The sequence below is a fragment of the Mycteria americana genome, chromosome 7, assembly GCF_035582795.1.
Source record: "Mycteria americana isolate JAX WOST 10 ecotype Jacksonville Zoo and Gardens chromosome 7, USCA_MyAme_1.0, whole genome shotgun sequence".
NCBI lineage: Eukaryota > Metazoa > Chordata > Aves > Ciconiiformes > Ciconiidae > Mycteria > Mycteria americana.
Window position 1 is genome coordinate 50,435,218 of NC_134371.1, and position 13,877 is coordinate 50,449,094.

Sequence of the window (13,877 nt, forward strand, 5' to 3'; positions counted from 1 at the left end):
TATATAAAGATTATTTGTTCATAAACATGCGCTGCAGGGGAAAAAAAGTCAGATCCTGTAAAACCAAGTTGCTGCAAAGGTGTGCATTAGAAGGGGAGCTAGTTTTTTATTCCGTCCTTTTTCCTTCCCCTGCATTTTACAGAACAGTTAGAGGAAAAATATTTATCAACTAGTGCTAAACAAATTCAAAAGTACAATGCTATTCTTCTTCCTCTCCTTTTAAGAAAGACAAGCTGACATATAAGACAGTTATAGTCTGTCTGCCTTTCTGCATATTCAAACATCAGACAAGCACATGAAGCTGTTGGGAGCACTTATGCATTTATGTAGTTTAAAACTGACAGCTAACCATATTAAATTGTAACCTTTTTCTCAACCATCATACTAAAATAGTGAGAGCAGGCTGCCTTAAAACTACAATATTCATACACTTTCAAGACAGTACCTAGGAAATTACAGGGAAGCAGAAACTATGAAAGGCACTGCTCCTTCTGCCTACAACATCAAAACAACTGCAGACTGCCACACAACCAGTTATCCCGCAACTTCATCAACAGCATCATTTCACACTTGTGCTTTAAAGCTCTGCAAAGAAAATATCTAGGATGAAACCATGCCTATTTTAATTTATGATGATTAGAAAGATCTATGAATGTCACTGACCAATGAAGAGAAATAATTATTATGGAAGGAAGAGGCAAGGTAGCAGAAGAATATGAGAAAAGAAGGGAAGGAGGAGACCATGCAAGTGAGAAGGGAGAGATGCCAGTTTAACAAAACATAAAGGTAATAGTGAGATGGAAGCCTGAGAGGAGGAGAAAAAAAATCTTCTAAGACTACTTGTGCAAAATACAGAACAAAGAACATGAAGGGTGGCAGAGGGCAGACTGGGGGAGAAATAACTTAATAAAAGTTCAGAAGAGATATAACACTTAATCAGGCCATGATGGAAGCATGTCTGCAGAAACAGTAACTGTTTCTGTGCAAAGTCTAGGAAACAATCTAGTTAGAGACTACATCCTGGTGACATAGGGGCAATGTATTGCTGGTACAAGAAACTTCTCAATACATCTTGTAATTTTTCAAAGTGCAAAGACTGACCTATCTTTTAAAAAGTGTCCTTGCGTATGGATCAGTCCAATCACATCTGGTTTGGGACTACGAGAAAAGTAGTATTCTTAGGTGTGAATAAGTCGTGATCAAACCATGTGGGCATTGCCCTAGATTATTCATGACTTGCAGTAATGCAAAATGAATGTATGCTGCTCTTCCAGATATGCTATAATAATTCCTACCTTTGTTGCTTCAAGGTCTGCCAATGTTTGAAGTCCCAACACTCATAATACACAACTATTTCACCTTTAAAAGGATCAGAAGTGAATACATTAAAATAGTAACATATTAAGAAGATGATGAGGCCCAGAATTATTCTGGCAGTGGAATACTTTGATGTATTTATTCATACTTTTTTTTTGCTACAGTAACTGTTAAGAGAAATTCAGTAGCTGAAGCTACTGAACTGAGCTGAAACTGATTATCCATTAAAGAGAAAGGACTGTTCAGAAACAGTGATCCTATATTTAATTGTGAACTCACATTTAATTAGAATTTACATTTATAAAGTTCAAGATAAAAATTAAGTATTTGTAAATTCAAAACCTAATGAAAAAGAGCTTTAACAGTGTTTTGTTCTCTTTTTCTGAAAAAATTCATGCAAGCTCAAAACAAGACTAATACTTCAATAAGAAAGGAAACAAATATATACGAAGTATGGATTATCTAGAAGCAGAAAAATAAATGTGGCTACATAGCTCCAAAAACGTTGCTCTTGCTATTAAGAAAAAAAGCCATTGTTATTTTAACAAGTAAAACCATTTTACTTGCAACAAAAGACTGTGCCATAGTTCTGCCTAGAATAAAACTTCTACAGGCCAATTACTGCAGAACTTTTCCCTCTCAAGAGTCTCATGTTTTCAGTCCGATACCTCTTGGCACTACTCCAGACTCTGTTATACTATTGTAGAACTTTTTTTTTGTGAAAAGTGTGGTTGCATTCTCATTGAATTTTAAGACTAAACAACACCCTCAATTAGTCAGCAAGAATACAAGAAGACTATCAGGTTACAGCAGAGAGCTCTAACATTTGGAATAGATTCAAGCTCTCTATTATTCCAGACCTCTCATTTACTTAATGCTGGAGCATCACAAGCCTTATTGGTGAAGGAAAGTAAGCGCTACATGCTGTCCAAATTCTCTACTGCAAATAACTCCTCTGGTATAGGAGACATCGTTGAACAGCACAGTGTAAGGACTGCTTGGAACAGAAACATAAGGCTGCCTTTTACTGCAATGTTAACTTTAGTGATTACCCTATCCACACATACCACTCTCCAGTCTGAGCTAAACTGTGCTTTTTATTATCATCGGAGTGCCTTGAAGCTCAAGTGCTAGTGATGCTTGACTTGGTGATGTGGTAGGGTAACAGCCATAATACAGCTCCGGTTAGTACAATTCATCACATGCTTACTCAATATTACTGCAATTCAGGCACCTACTATCAAATTGCAGAAGAGCTCTACTCTTGATCTTTAGTGTAGTCACTCTCACTTCATCACAAGGTACTCACCATGAAACCCTTCCCTAAGCATATGTATTGAGGCTGAAGCTGGAGTGGCTGGGACAATGAAAGATCCCAAAGCAAAAACAACTTCCACACAGTCTGAATGGGAGTAGCACTGGATTCAGCAGTGATGTGAAAGGTGTCCCATAGGGAACACATTTCTGTTCCTCTCTACCTTGAAGCCAGAACTGTGCAGTGACTGTTCACCGTTCATTTCTCCCCTTTTCCTTCTATATCAGAAAATCCTAAGATTTTTCGCCTGCCCTTCCCTGGATTTGGATTGCTTTTTTACTTCCAGCCATCAGTTCCCCTGAGGCACTAGATTTTATCAAAAAAGAATTCAATAGTTACATTACAGATACTAAGAGAATACAGGACCTTGCTTTAGGTGACCAAACAAAAGGTGTGGTGACAAAGTAAGACTACAAGAACAAATATTAAAAAGATGACTTTATGGCAAGAAAAATAGTATGGCATACACCATAAAACAAATCTCATCCAGGAAAGTATATTATTACATTTTTTACCTTCTGAATGCCTAACTTTGCAGCTTAAAAATAATAATGTGATTTTAAACTGAACCATGACAGTTTACATATGGAGAGACTATTTTGAAAGCATGAGTCAAGCACAAATTAATACATAACATCTACTCAAAACTACACAAAAACTTGTATTTTGAACTGCTCTAATTTATTTCTCTGAAATAATAAAACCTGTAGAAATATAAAGGCTAGCTTTCTTCCAAGCTCCTACTGTACCAATAGAATACAGAGTTGTATAGCAGAATTACTTAACTTACTCATCTCCAATGTCTGCTTGCTTTTCAGTTTTTCAACATTGAAGATGCTTGACTGAAACTAAGTTTACTGCCAGGGAGTTACAAAAAAAGACCTGCCAATACAGTAATGAAATAACAGACTTCATTAAGTAGCAAGTAGATAATGGGCCGACTTTTGAGCCTCCTTCATACTCACACAGACAAGGAGGGGTGGTGATGGTGAGAGGTTTTTGAAAAGGGTTACCCAGACAATATATTGAAAAAAAGATAAGAAAAATTATGGTACTAAAGTATTTCTAACACTGAGCTAAATCTATTGATTTGGATAGGAATAGTTTTATAGGAATAATTTTATCTATAGATAAGGATAGGAACACAGAATATTCCAAGATGAAACAACACTTTAAAAGTGTTTCTGCATAGTTTCTTTACAATTTTCCATGGAAGCATTAAAAATCTTAATTATACACATCTCTCTGCCTGTATTCATCAGGTACTACTGCTACACTAGTCAAGTCTTTCTCCAAACTTCCACAGTCTCAGGCTTAAATTTTAAAGCAGTCAGTAAGTCAAATTCTACTATCAACAGCAGAACTTTATCCATAGATCACCACGGTTGATGCAGCAACCCCCCTGCAGCAATGCAGATCACAAAGCCAAGAACAAATCATATAGAATGAGATACAAAGTACTTTTGATTCAGATGCTCTATCTATGGAATAAACTTCCTGAATACCTAGATTAAGTAACTCTAAAAATCCTCCTCTATCCTGGGGATGGGGAGAGAAGGAGCTTCTATAAAGACTTAGTCCTATTAAAATAATAATTAAAAACCCCTAACTTTCATCTGCTTCACACAACCATCTATGGTAACAAAATATAAAGGTCAGCATGAGTTTAATCTACATCAATTTTCATGGTGTTTCCTCTGACTGCTACCTTAATGCTAAACAAAACAAAGCATTCTTTCAAAATTTTCCTCTATGCTCATGGTGTTTAAAGTCAGACTCAAATTAAACTAACACTTCAGTGACTACAACAGGCATACAGGAAAAGCCACTTTTAACTACAGCAATGTCTTAGACACTCCTTATCAAGATTACCATTTCTGATAGGGAGTACTATAACCAGTTTTGGACCCCCAGTTCAAAAAAATATTGATAAACTTGCACAGGTACAGCAGAGGGCCATCATGATGGTCAGGAGCGTGTAGCACTAGCTTTCCATTACCCAAGAGGCCACTGAGGAGACAGAGGCAGATTCTTTACATGGGGGGGGGGATGGGGGACGGGGGACATAAACTGAACAGACATAAACTGAATTGCAGAGGTTCTAACTGGATATAAGGAAAAAAATAATTAAAAATAAGAATCACTATTACAATAATAGAGCATTGCAACAAGTTGTCCAAAGACTCTGGAATCTGTCATGGGATGTTTTCAAGATCTGACTGCACAAAGCCCTCAACGACCTGGTCTGAATTTGATGTGGATCCTGCTTTGAGCAGACACTTGGATTAAGTGACCTTTTGAGGTGCCTTCTATCCTAAACCATTCTATTATTTTACTTAAAAAAAAAAAAAAAAAAACAAAAAACATAACATGAACAGGCCAGAGATATAATGGGATATGTATAATCTGAAAAAGTTTCAAGAAAAGCAGCATCTCAGATGTAGCCTGCTACCTACTATTTAACTGCACACAGCTTTTACACCAAACATACCTTTCTTCACTTGTTGCATGTATCAGCAGTACTGGGATGACACAACTACACCAAACTTTTCATTCATACATGCATGATAACTTATCTTTAGTGAGTTGCTATTCAGTTAATAGGCAAGTACTTACCCAATAGACAGTAGGCAATAGAACAAAATATCTTTCCCCAACATCAAGAAACATGATTAGCCAAAACCAGCAAGATGTTTTACAGAAACTAATAAAGAGTTTCAGGACTCTGTACAGGCACTTGGCAGCTGATGCAACTTCAAGGGCAGCAGCATAGCACAGGGGGCAGGCAGAAAACTTGATGATAATACCACGCAATTTCAGTCTCCAAGTAAGTGTTGGTCACAGCACTCACTCTTTGGGTTTAACTCTATTTCTGCACCAGACAAGCTATTCCCTCTAAACAAACAAACGACAATGGTGGTTACTCAAAAAGGATCATTCTCAACATTACTGAAGAAAGTGATTCGAGAAACTGGGCAAGCCTTCAAGAGGCCGTTGAGTCTAGTTACCGAAAGGTCTCAGGAATACTAGTTCTATGCTATACTATTTATTAGCAAACAGCAAAAAGTTAAAGGATTACTGTCTCTAAAAATACCCATCTCCTTCAAGAACAAAGTTCAGTGGAAGCAATCTACGCCAAGCTAAGCGTAACAACAGGGAACTGCAGATGAAGAGAGAGATAAGCAAGACCTCCAGTTTAATGACAGGCGAGGAGGAAATAAGAGTTTGAAAATGTTATGTTGTGCTTAACAGCAAAAGCAGCTACAAATTTCAGGTCATGCCACCTTCCTTCTGTAGAGTAGCATGACTAGCTTCTGCCCAACACAGCGCAAAGGAAAAATATCTGTTTTAGGGATAAGTGGAGCTTTTCAAAGAGTTGTTACTTCTAAGCAACCTTTGTATTTGTATTTTGTAGACCTTACATTCTAGAATGGCACTGGGCAATTTTCATAGCTTTAAAAAAACCCACGCAAGATAAACGATTTTGTAATAGTTCATGATTATTTGTGCAGTTTTCAGGTCAGTTTTGCAGTCAAGATACTACTGTGACATTGTAAAGACAGAATAAAATTCAAATGACTAAAGATGGAATGCAACAGTATACCTTGTTACAGTGTGAAGAAATAACAGCTATAATGAGAAAAGTATAGTGTTGCTCATAGCACACTCATTGGTAGACACAGCTTCATATTGCATACCCCACACAGAGGAATAGAGAGCAACAGTACAGTTATTTCAGGTCAAGGGCAGCAACCTTACTCAGAACCCTGGGCACAGTCCAAAAGCATGCCCATTTACGCAGTACACACTGAGCGCACACAGAAACCAAGAGCACAATTTTCTTGGCTCTAGGTTCGTGGCTAGTCGCAGTATAACCAAAAATAATGTGAGGGTAATGCATTCAGACAACCAAGAAGGGGACTCTGAGAAGGTCACAGACAGCTATGTCACTGCAAGCAGGGGCTCTGAATTGCCCTGCATTGCTAAAGCTCAAAAAGTTTCTACAAACATTTGAGAAGAAAGTAACAAAGCAGAACTGTTGTAGAGGAACTGAACTATGTTCAGCTCTGGGACCCCCAACAATAACAAGGACATGGACCTGTCGGAGCAAGTCCAGAGGAGGGCCACAAAGACAATCAGAGGGCTGGAGCACCTCTCCCATGAAGACAGGCTGAGAGAGTTGGGGTTGTTCAGCCTGGAGAAGAGAAGGCTGGGGGGAGACCTTATAGCAGCCTTTCAGTACCTGAAGGGGGCCTACAAGAAAGCTGGAGAGGCACTTTTTACAAGGGCACGTAGTGATAGGACAAGGGGTAACAGCTTTAAACTGAAAGAGGGTAGATTTAGATTAGATATAAGGAAGAAATTCTTCACTATGAGGGTGTGAGGCACTGGAACAGGTTGCCCAGAGAAGTTGTGGATGCCCCATCCCTGGAAGTGTTCAAGGCCACGTTGGATGGGGCTTTGAGCAACCTGGTCTAGTGGAAGATGTCCCTGCCCATGGCAGGGGGGTTGGAAGTAGATGACCTTTAAGGTCTCTTCCAACCCAAACCATTCTATGATTCTATGAAATTCTAAGTCTGCATCTTGATAAGGAAGTAACATGTAAAGAAAAACCTTAGAGCTGCTAGTTTTCCCATAAGCTTGTGCTCTGGCCTGAGCTGTGGCTGTAGCTCTCCCCCATGGATAACAGTGGAAAAAGGCTTCTAACTAGTTCCCTGCAAAGTGAAAAAGAAAATCGTTTCACAATGTTACACACACTTACACTAGATCTTGGCTTAGACAGCAATCATTTTATGCAAATTAATATGAGAGAAACCACTAATTAACTACCCAGGCCCAAAACAAAGGCAGTCTGAATGCTAGGAGTAGGACTGAGTCATCTGGTTTCTCCTCTCTCCATACCCTCCAGCTGAAGACACGTTTTCTGAGCCCTAGGCAGGTTTTTCTACAAGACTGGACTTTAGATGCATTTTCTAGTAATCCTATCCATATGTTTTGTCTTTTTTTTTTTTTAAATGCTAATGCGCATACAGCAAATAGCGGACTGCACAGTCACATTCACATTCTGGATAAACCTACTTTAGTGTAGTTGTGTAGAGATTTTTTTTTTTTTTTGACACCTGCCACCTTTTCACAAAGCAGCACCAGTTCCCTTTTAAAGCTTCTACATACATGGAAGCAGTCTATTAAACTGTAGCAATGTAATTTCACCCTTCTTGTCAAACAGTCAGGGGGGACTCAACTAGAACAGCTCCCTTCCTGCAAAGTACACTAGCAAGGCTCACCAAAACATCTTCAGAACCTAAAGAAACGAGGCAAACTAACAAAAGAGAGTGACATCCAAATATACAAAACCAGAACAAAAACGCATGACTTGCTTCAAGTTACAACTGCCACTTGCTATGTTTAAACTTCTGTGTTATATTTGAAAGCTCCTCCAAATGTTTGAACACGTGTCTATCACTTCTGATTGTATTTGTATCAATCACTGCCAAACAGTAGGTTCACGGGCAGCCCAGCTGATAACATAAGCAGAACACCTACTTCCACTCTGTCAGAAGAAAAAGGCTAAGAAGCCCAATGACAGGCAAGTGCACAGGTCATGTGTCACCCAAGATGAACTGTGTAAAACCCTATGCGATATACATTGTGTCAACAACTCTGTTGACCTCTCTCAACTCAAATGAGCCTTTCCCCTTGCTTTAGCCATGTCTAACCTCTAAAACCCCAAGCACATGTTGTTCTTCCCTTACCTATTTTTTTCTCTACAGGAATGATGCCAAACATTGGGTTTCAGAAGTTCAATTTATACAAAATTAAATCTCCATACCCCAGCTTCCTCTTGGATGCTAATGGCCATGGAAGGATGATAGGAAAGGCCAGTGTGTCTAGGAGCAGACTCTAAAATCTTTTGTCACCTCTCCGTATATTACAAATTCCTTTCTATTAACTCTATTCTGTTTCTTCCCTTTCCCTAATCTTGCAGTTCCAAACTCTTTACCCAAATTACCTTCTATTACTCCTTTCAGTCCCTTCTTCCAGCAGAAAGCTGTATGAGTTAAAGACCTTCTTTTTGAAAGTAATCCAAGTTCATTCTCCACTTGTGTAAGTACTTTATTTTAAACTACATGGATATTCAGGAACAATTCTCACTAGAGGGATAACGGACAATATCCAGCTCCTTTATGTAACACCCTTTAAGGTTTTATTTCTGAAGCAATTAAATCTTAAGCAAATATTCTGTTGCTTCTTGTTTGAGGCAGTAATGTCTAATATTCAAGACAAAGCTCATAAAACAGACATGGGATTAGATTTTTGTGGATGAAAGGTTAATATATAACTTAATTTTATTTTACATATGTTGTACATTACAGGTTTTTTTTCCTTAGACAATCCTATACTGTATAACCCTATTTCAGCATTTACCATCTTTTTGAGTGTTTATATTTAATATGGGTTTAGTGTCACTGTTTAAAGAACTACAATGTTTAGGTGAACCAAATTGGAGAAGCAGAAATGTAAAGGCTGGGGGGCAGGGGGGTGAAGCAGGGCTCAGCATTTCAACAGTTTTGGCCATTTTGTTTCACATGGCACGAATATGAACTACAATCCCCACTCATGCATTGTCAGTAAGGTTGAAGCCATTTGTGTTTAATTAAAATAGTAATTCACAACAACAAACTGCTATCCCTAGTAACAGCAGCTGTTAGAAGAGAAATATTTGCTGTTTGTGTTTACACATAACCAGACAGTACTTGTATTACAGCACAAAACATCATTTAGGAAAATAGTAAAGATTAGTTCAAAGTTTTATTTCAATACTTTTTATTACTTGGGGAGAAAAAAACAAACATTCCAAAAATCAGTCTTTTCAGACCTTGCTCATTGACAAAGTCTTTGGCATTAAACCTTTTTCTTGATTTTAACTAACAGGGGACAAACTACAAAGAATACTGATCTGACTTCTGCTGGTCTTCCTTCATTCTTCCACTCCATAAATCCTTCTCCAATACTCAATGGTGGAAAAATAGAACCACTGGTCTTTAAAACAGATTTTATGAGTCATTTCCCTAAACGGAAGCAACATTTTACACTGTCAAGACACTCATCATCAGTGCTGGAGTCACTTCTCTTTGCAGAAACAGCTCATGATGGATTAAAGTCATGATTAGTTTTTCCTGTATCATATACCCAGGATAATGTAGTCTCTCAAACAAGACAACTTACAATTCTAAAAAACCCAAATACTACAACTGAAGTCATAATTGCATTTACATATAACAACCTCCCCCAAGAAGAAATTAAGTTTTTTCCAAGGAAACAGACTTTTTGAGGAGAGCAACTCCAACAGAGAAACAGGGCATTTTTCTTTCCATGCTTTACTCCAAGGAAGTAATGTGGAATTTTACTTTTCAACTTTGGCCAGCAGTGATACTGAACTATTGCTGACATTCCAGCAAAACTTAAAAAAAAGCTCACAAGTTACTATAAGCAAACAGTTCTATGTTGTTCTATGGAGGATTTTAGAAAGTTGTGGTTAAGATATATTGTGAACTGCAAGTGATACTACCTCTCAGTTCTGCAAAACTGCTGAGTTGATGTAGTAGCTCTTACAGAAGAACATCTGTGACTAATCCAGCTACCACTAATTAAGTGATCTTTGACCTACTAAGGTAGGTTAGCATAACACATATACTTAATTATTCATACATTACTACTTGATATGAGTTGTAGTGGACCTTGCCCCTATTGTCTGACAGCAGAAAAGTAGGTGAAAGTTGCCTCTTCTTTCCTCCCTGCTACCATTTCTATAACTGATTATTCTATATCAAAATCAACACACACAACATGAAAAGTCTGTGTAAGATAACTTTTTTGTTACACATTCAAACACATGTGATTTGCTAAAAGAAGATGGTTGGTTTTTTTAATTTGTATGTTATTTTACTTTTCAACTTTGGCCAGCAGTGATACTGAACTATTGCTGACATTCCAGCAAAACTTTAAAAAAGCTCACAAAATAAAACAGAAAACAAACAGTTATTCCAGGAAAACATTATATAATAGCATATCTTATTTTGAACATGAAGTATGTCTAAGCATAAATACTTAAGTGTGTATTCTTAAATAACTATGTGAGAAAGGGAGAAGTTTCGCAGGTAAAGTTTACAGTTGCATTAGAACACTTCCATAGTTTACCTGAATGTTAATGCCAGTGTTTTGCTGTTTATATTCAAGTCTGCAACATTCACCTTTGCCCTTAGGAAGCTCAAAACCAGAATTTCACCTTCTGAAATTCATCTCATACTAACACAACACAACATTTTCAGGCATTATATACCAAGGTGAACAAAGGGATTCAGACACATGAAACTAAATCACCACTATTCCTCACACACTTTACTCAGTTAACCTCAAGCAGCAGATACACTACCAGTCCTCTTCCAGACTATCTAGATGGCAAGTGAAATTCTTCTCTATAGGAATAAGTAAATAAATTCAGGACAGCCATAGTCTCCCAACTTCTCTCTCTTCCCAAAGAGGCAGAGAGAAATATAACATAGAAATTAGAGGGTACACTAGGACCTGGAGATTTTTATCATTACTGCACAAAGGTTTACCACTTGTTATTATATGTCAGCATCATATGCCACCACAACTATGCTGGAATATGTAAAGATTTGGCACAATGACAATCCTTTCCAAAAGTATGCTATAATTTACATTAGCAAGAAAGCATTAAGAAATGAATGATACATGAACTAATCAGACTGAAGGAGGATGAGGCAATGGCAATAACTGGATGCTTTTGTCTAGGCTGGTGGTATAGGCAATGTAGCTTACCTACTGCCTAGTCTTGATAGGTAGCATTCTGTAAGGCTCCTGGGCAAGGTTTGCCTCACAGGGAAACATGGAGACAAGAACGAAGACGACCAGTGGGCAAAAGCCATCCTCAAAAATAGCATTCAAGCAGCTGTACAGCTATTATGAAACAACTGGATGTTGGATGTTAGAGTTTGGAATCTATGGCCACAACACAGTACCAGTAGTAAGTAAGACCTAAGCTGTGGAGGGACTCAAAAGCTTAAAGCAACACACGAACGAGTGGAACTATCAAGTTTGCAAGCATGGTACTTATTTTAGCAACTGCATTTCTAATAGATTTGAGAATGCAAAATGAATTGAGAGAGGAAGATTACAGCAGCAATGGACAAGGTGTCAGAAAGACTGCAGTACAGACAGAGGAAAAGAGACAGATCAGGTCTGGCTATCTCAACTCCATTCAACTGCTGAATCAGCTGGAACATAATTCATAAATTATCTCCACTTTGAATTCTCACTAATCTTGTAACAGGGTTTGGTCCACCCAATATATATGAATGCCTCAGATTTTTAACACTGTACCTAGCAAAATCAAAGATTCATACAGGAAGGATGCATTCCAAATATAGTCTTCAGTATTAAGGCTAACGCTCACTTTCCATATATTGACTCTCAACCTAATAGATGCATTGCCATTGTCAAGTCCTGCAGAGCAACATCAGAAGATTTTCAAGCAAAATAGTTTATGGGGACAACCCAGGACCCACATTATATTTATTTCAAGGACAGGGAGATAACTCTGGACAAGTTCTAGCATGCTCCTGTCAACTGAACGCTACTAGTAGAGGAATTACACTAAATGCACTTCAAAACTACCCTGGACTTGCATCTGCATTTGAAGAGGTGCTCCAATCTGAACGTAATCTAGTTTGTGTGCTCCAAGATCACTCCTCAATAACGGCAGAAAAAGGTAAGCATGGACAACTGGAAGATTCACTTTAAAAGAATACTCTTGATCCGAATTAAAACATAGATGCTCCCAGAACATCTGTATGGCCTAGTGTTTCTTACAAACACCATTATAATATATTAAGTGTGAAACTCTTGTGCTACAGTGTCAGTAGCTCTCCCAGCTCACCATTTTCATGCCTTTCTATATAGCTTTTCTCCTTTTTTACAACAGTATTTCACTAAATTAAGCAGACATACCTGAAAAATATAATCCCTCCCTACAATTTTGATAGAAGAGTAACTCTCAGCAATAGTTTGGGATCTTGTTGTTTCTCCTCTCATGCAAACAATGTAAGGTAGCAAATGCATGAATTGTCAGCAGCATAAAAATTTCTGACATGTTGTATGACTGCTACCTAACTTCATGAAGCTCTTAAAGATATCATATACATGAAAGGAATTAGATAAATAAAACTGGACTGTTGCTTAATCACAGGTATGTTATTACTTAAGTCTGTTGAGTAAGCCCATTTCACCACCAAGATAAGTTTGTAGCAACTACATGACGTCTAACTGTACTACTGTAACATACTGGGTCCTTAGCACACGGTCAATAATCTACAACCACAAATACGCTAAAATCGTGAAAGGATTGAGTCTGAGGTATATTCTTCATCTGCCACACTTCATGGTACCCAAGTGCCTCATAGGAGATTAACAAACACACACCCTAGCACACGTATACCAGTAAGGCATCCTCACAGGCAACGTAACCAGATGCTACCTCTTTGACATTTTTATCTGTGTACCTTACTGCCACAAGGCAGCATTAAAACAACAGCTGGGGTCCATTATTTGCCTATGCAGATAGGGCATCCTAGGACATCCCTAGAAGTCAACTGTTCGCTAATATTAGTCCACAGTCAGGAAAATGGAAGAAACTAATATAATTGGAGTAACAAGGTGGCGGTGGTTGGATACACACAAGAGAGGCACTGACTGCGCCTCAGGGGAGGCGGGAGGGGGAAGCAGCCCAACCGCTCTCCACAGGAGCCACCTCCCCGGGAGGAGGGTGTCTACAGCAGCGCCCCGTAACAGCAGGGACGCGGGCTGCCCCTCCGTCAGGCCGAGAGCCGATAAGGGCGACCACAGCTCTCGCCTGCCTCGGCCTCCCAGCGCTCGCACCGCGGACTCGCCCCCAGCGCCCCTCCCAGGCCCGGCCCCCGGCCCCGCCGCTCGCCTCCCCCGGCCCTCCCCGCTCACCCGTGCTGGGCTGCCGCCCGCCGCTTGTTGAGCAGGCAGAGGAGCGCGCAGGCGGCGGCCGTGGCCCCGGCCATGGCGGAGTGGCGCACCGTGAGGTACTTGCTGTACGCAGCCATGGCGCGACTGCAGCCGCGGAGCCCAGCCGAGCCGAGCGGAGCCGAGGCCAGCCGAGCAGGCGCGGGGAATGCCGGGAGGGGGGCGGGGCCCA

The 13,877-nt window shown here is 39.3% G+C and overlaps 1 protein-coding gene across 2 annotated transcripts in view; it reads right to left on the reverse strand.

The window, feature by feature from the left end:
* ABCD3 (ATP binding cassette subfamily D member 3) overlaps window positions 1–13,857 on the reverse strand; it is a 33,968-nt gene extending 20,111 nt beyond the window's left edge. For both annotated transcript variants that reach the window (XM_075508330.1, XM_075508329.1), the window contains exon 1: window positions 13,670–13,857. In XM_075508330.1, the coding sequence (XP_075364445.1) occupies window positions 13,670–13,785 (116 nt within the window). In that variant the 5' untranslated portion in view covers window positions 13,786–13,857. The remainder of the gene's footprint in view (window positions 1–13,669) is intronic.
* Window positions 13,858–13,877: the final 20 nt, after the last annotated feature.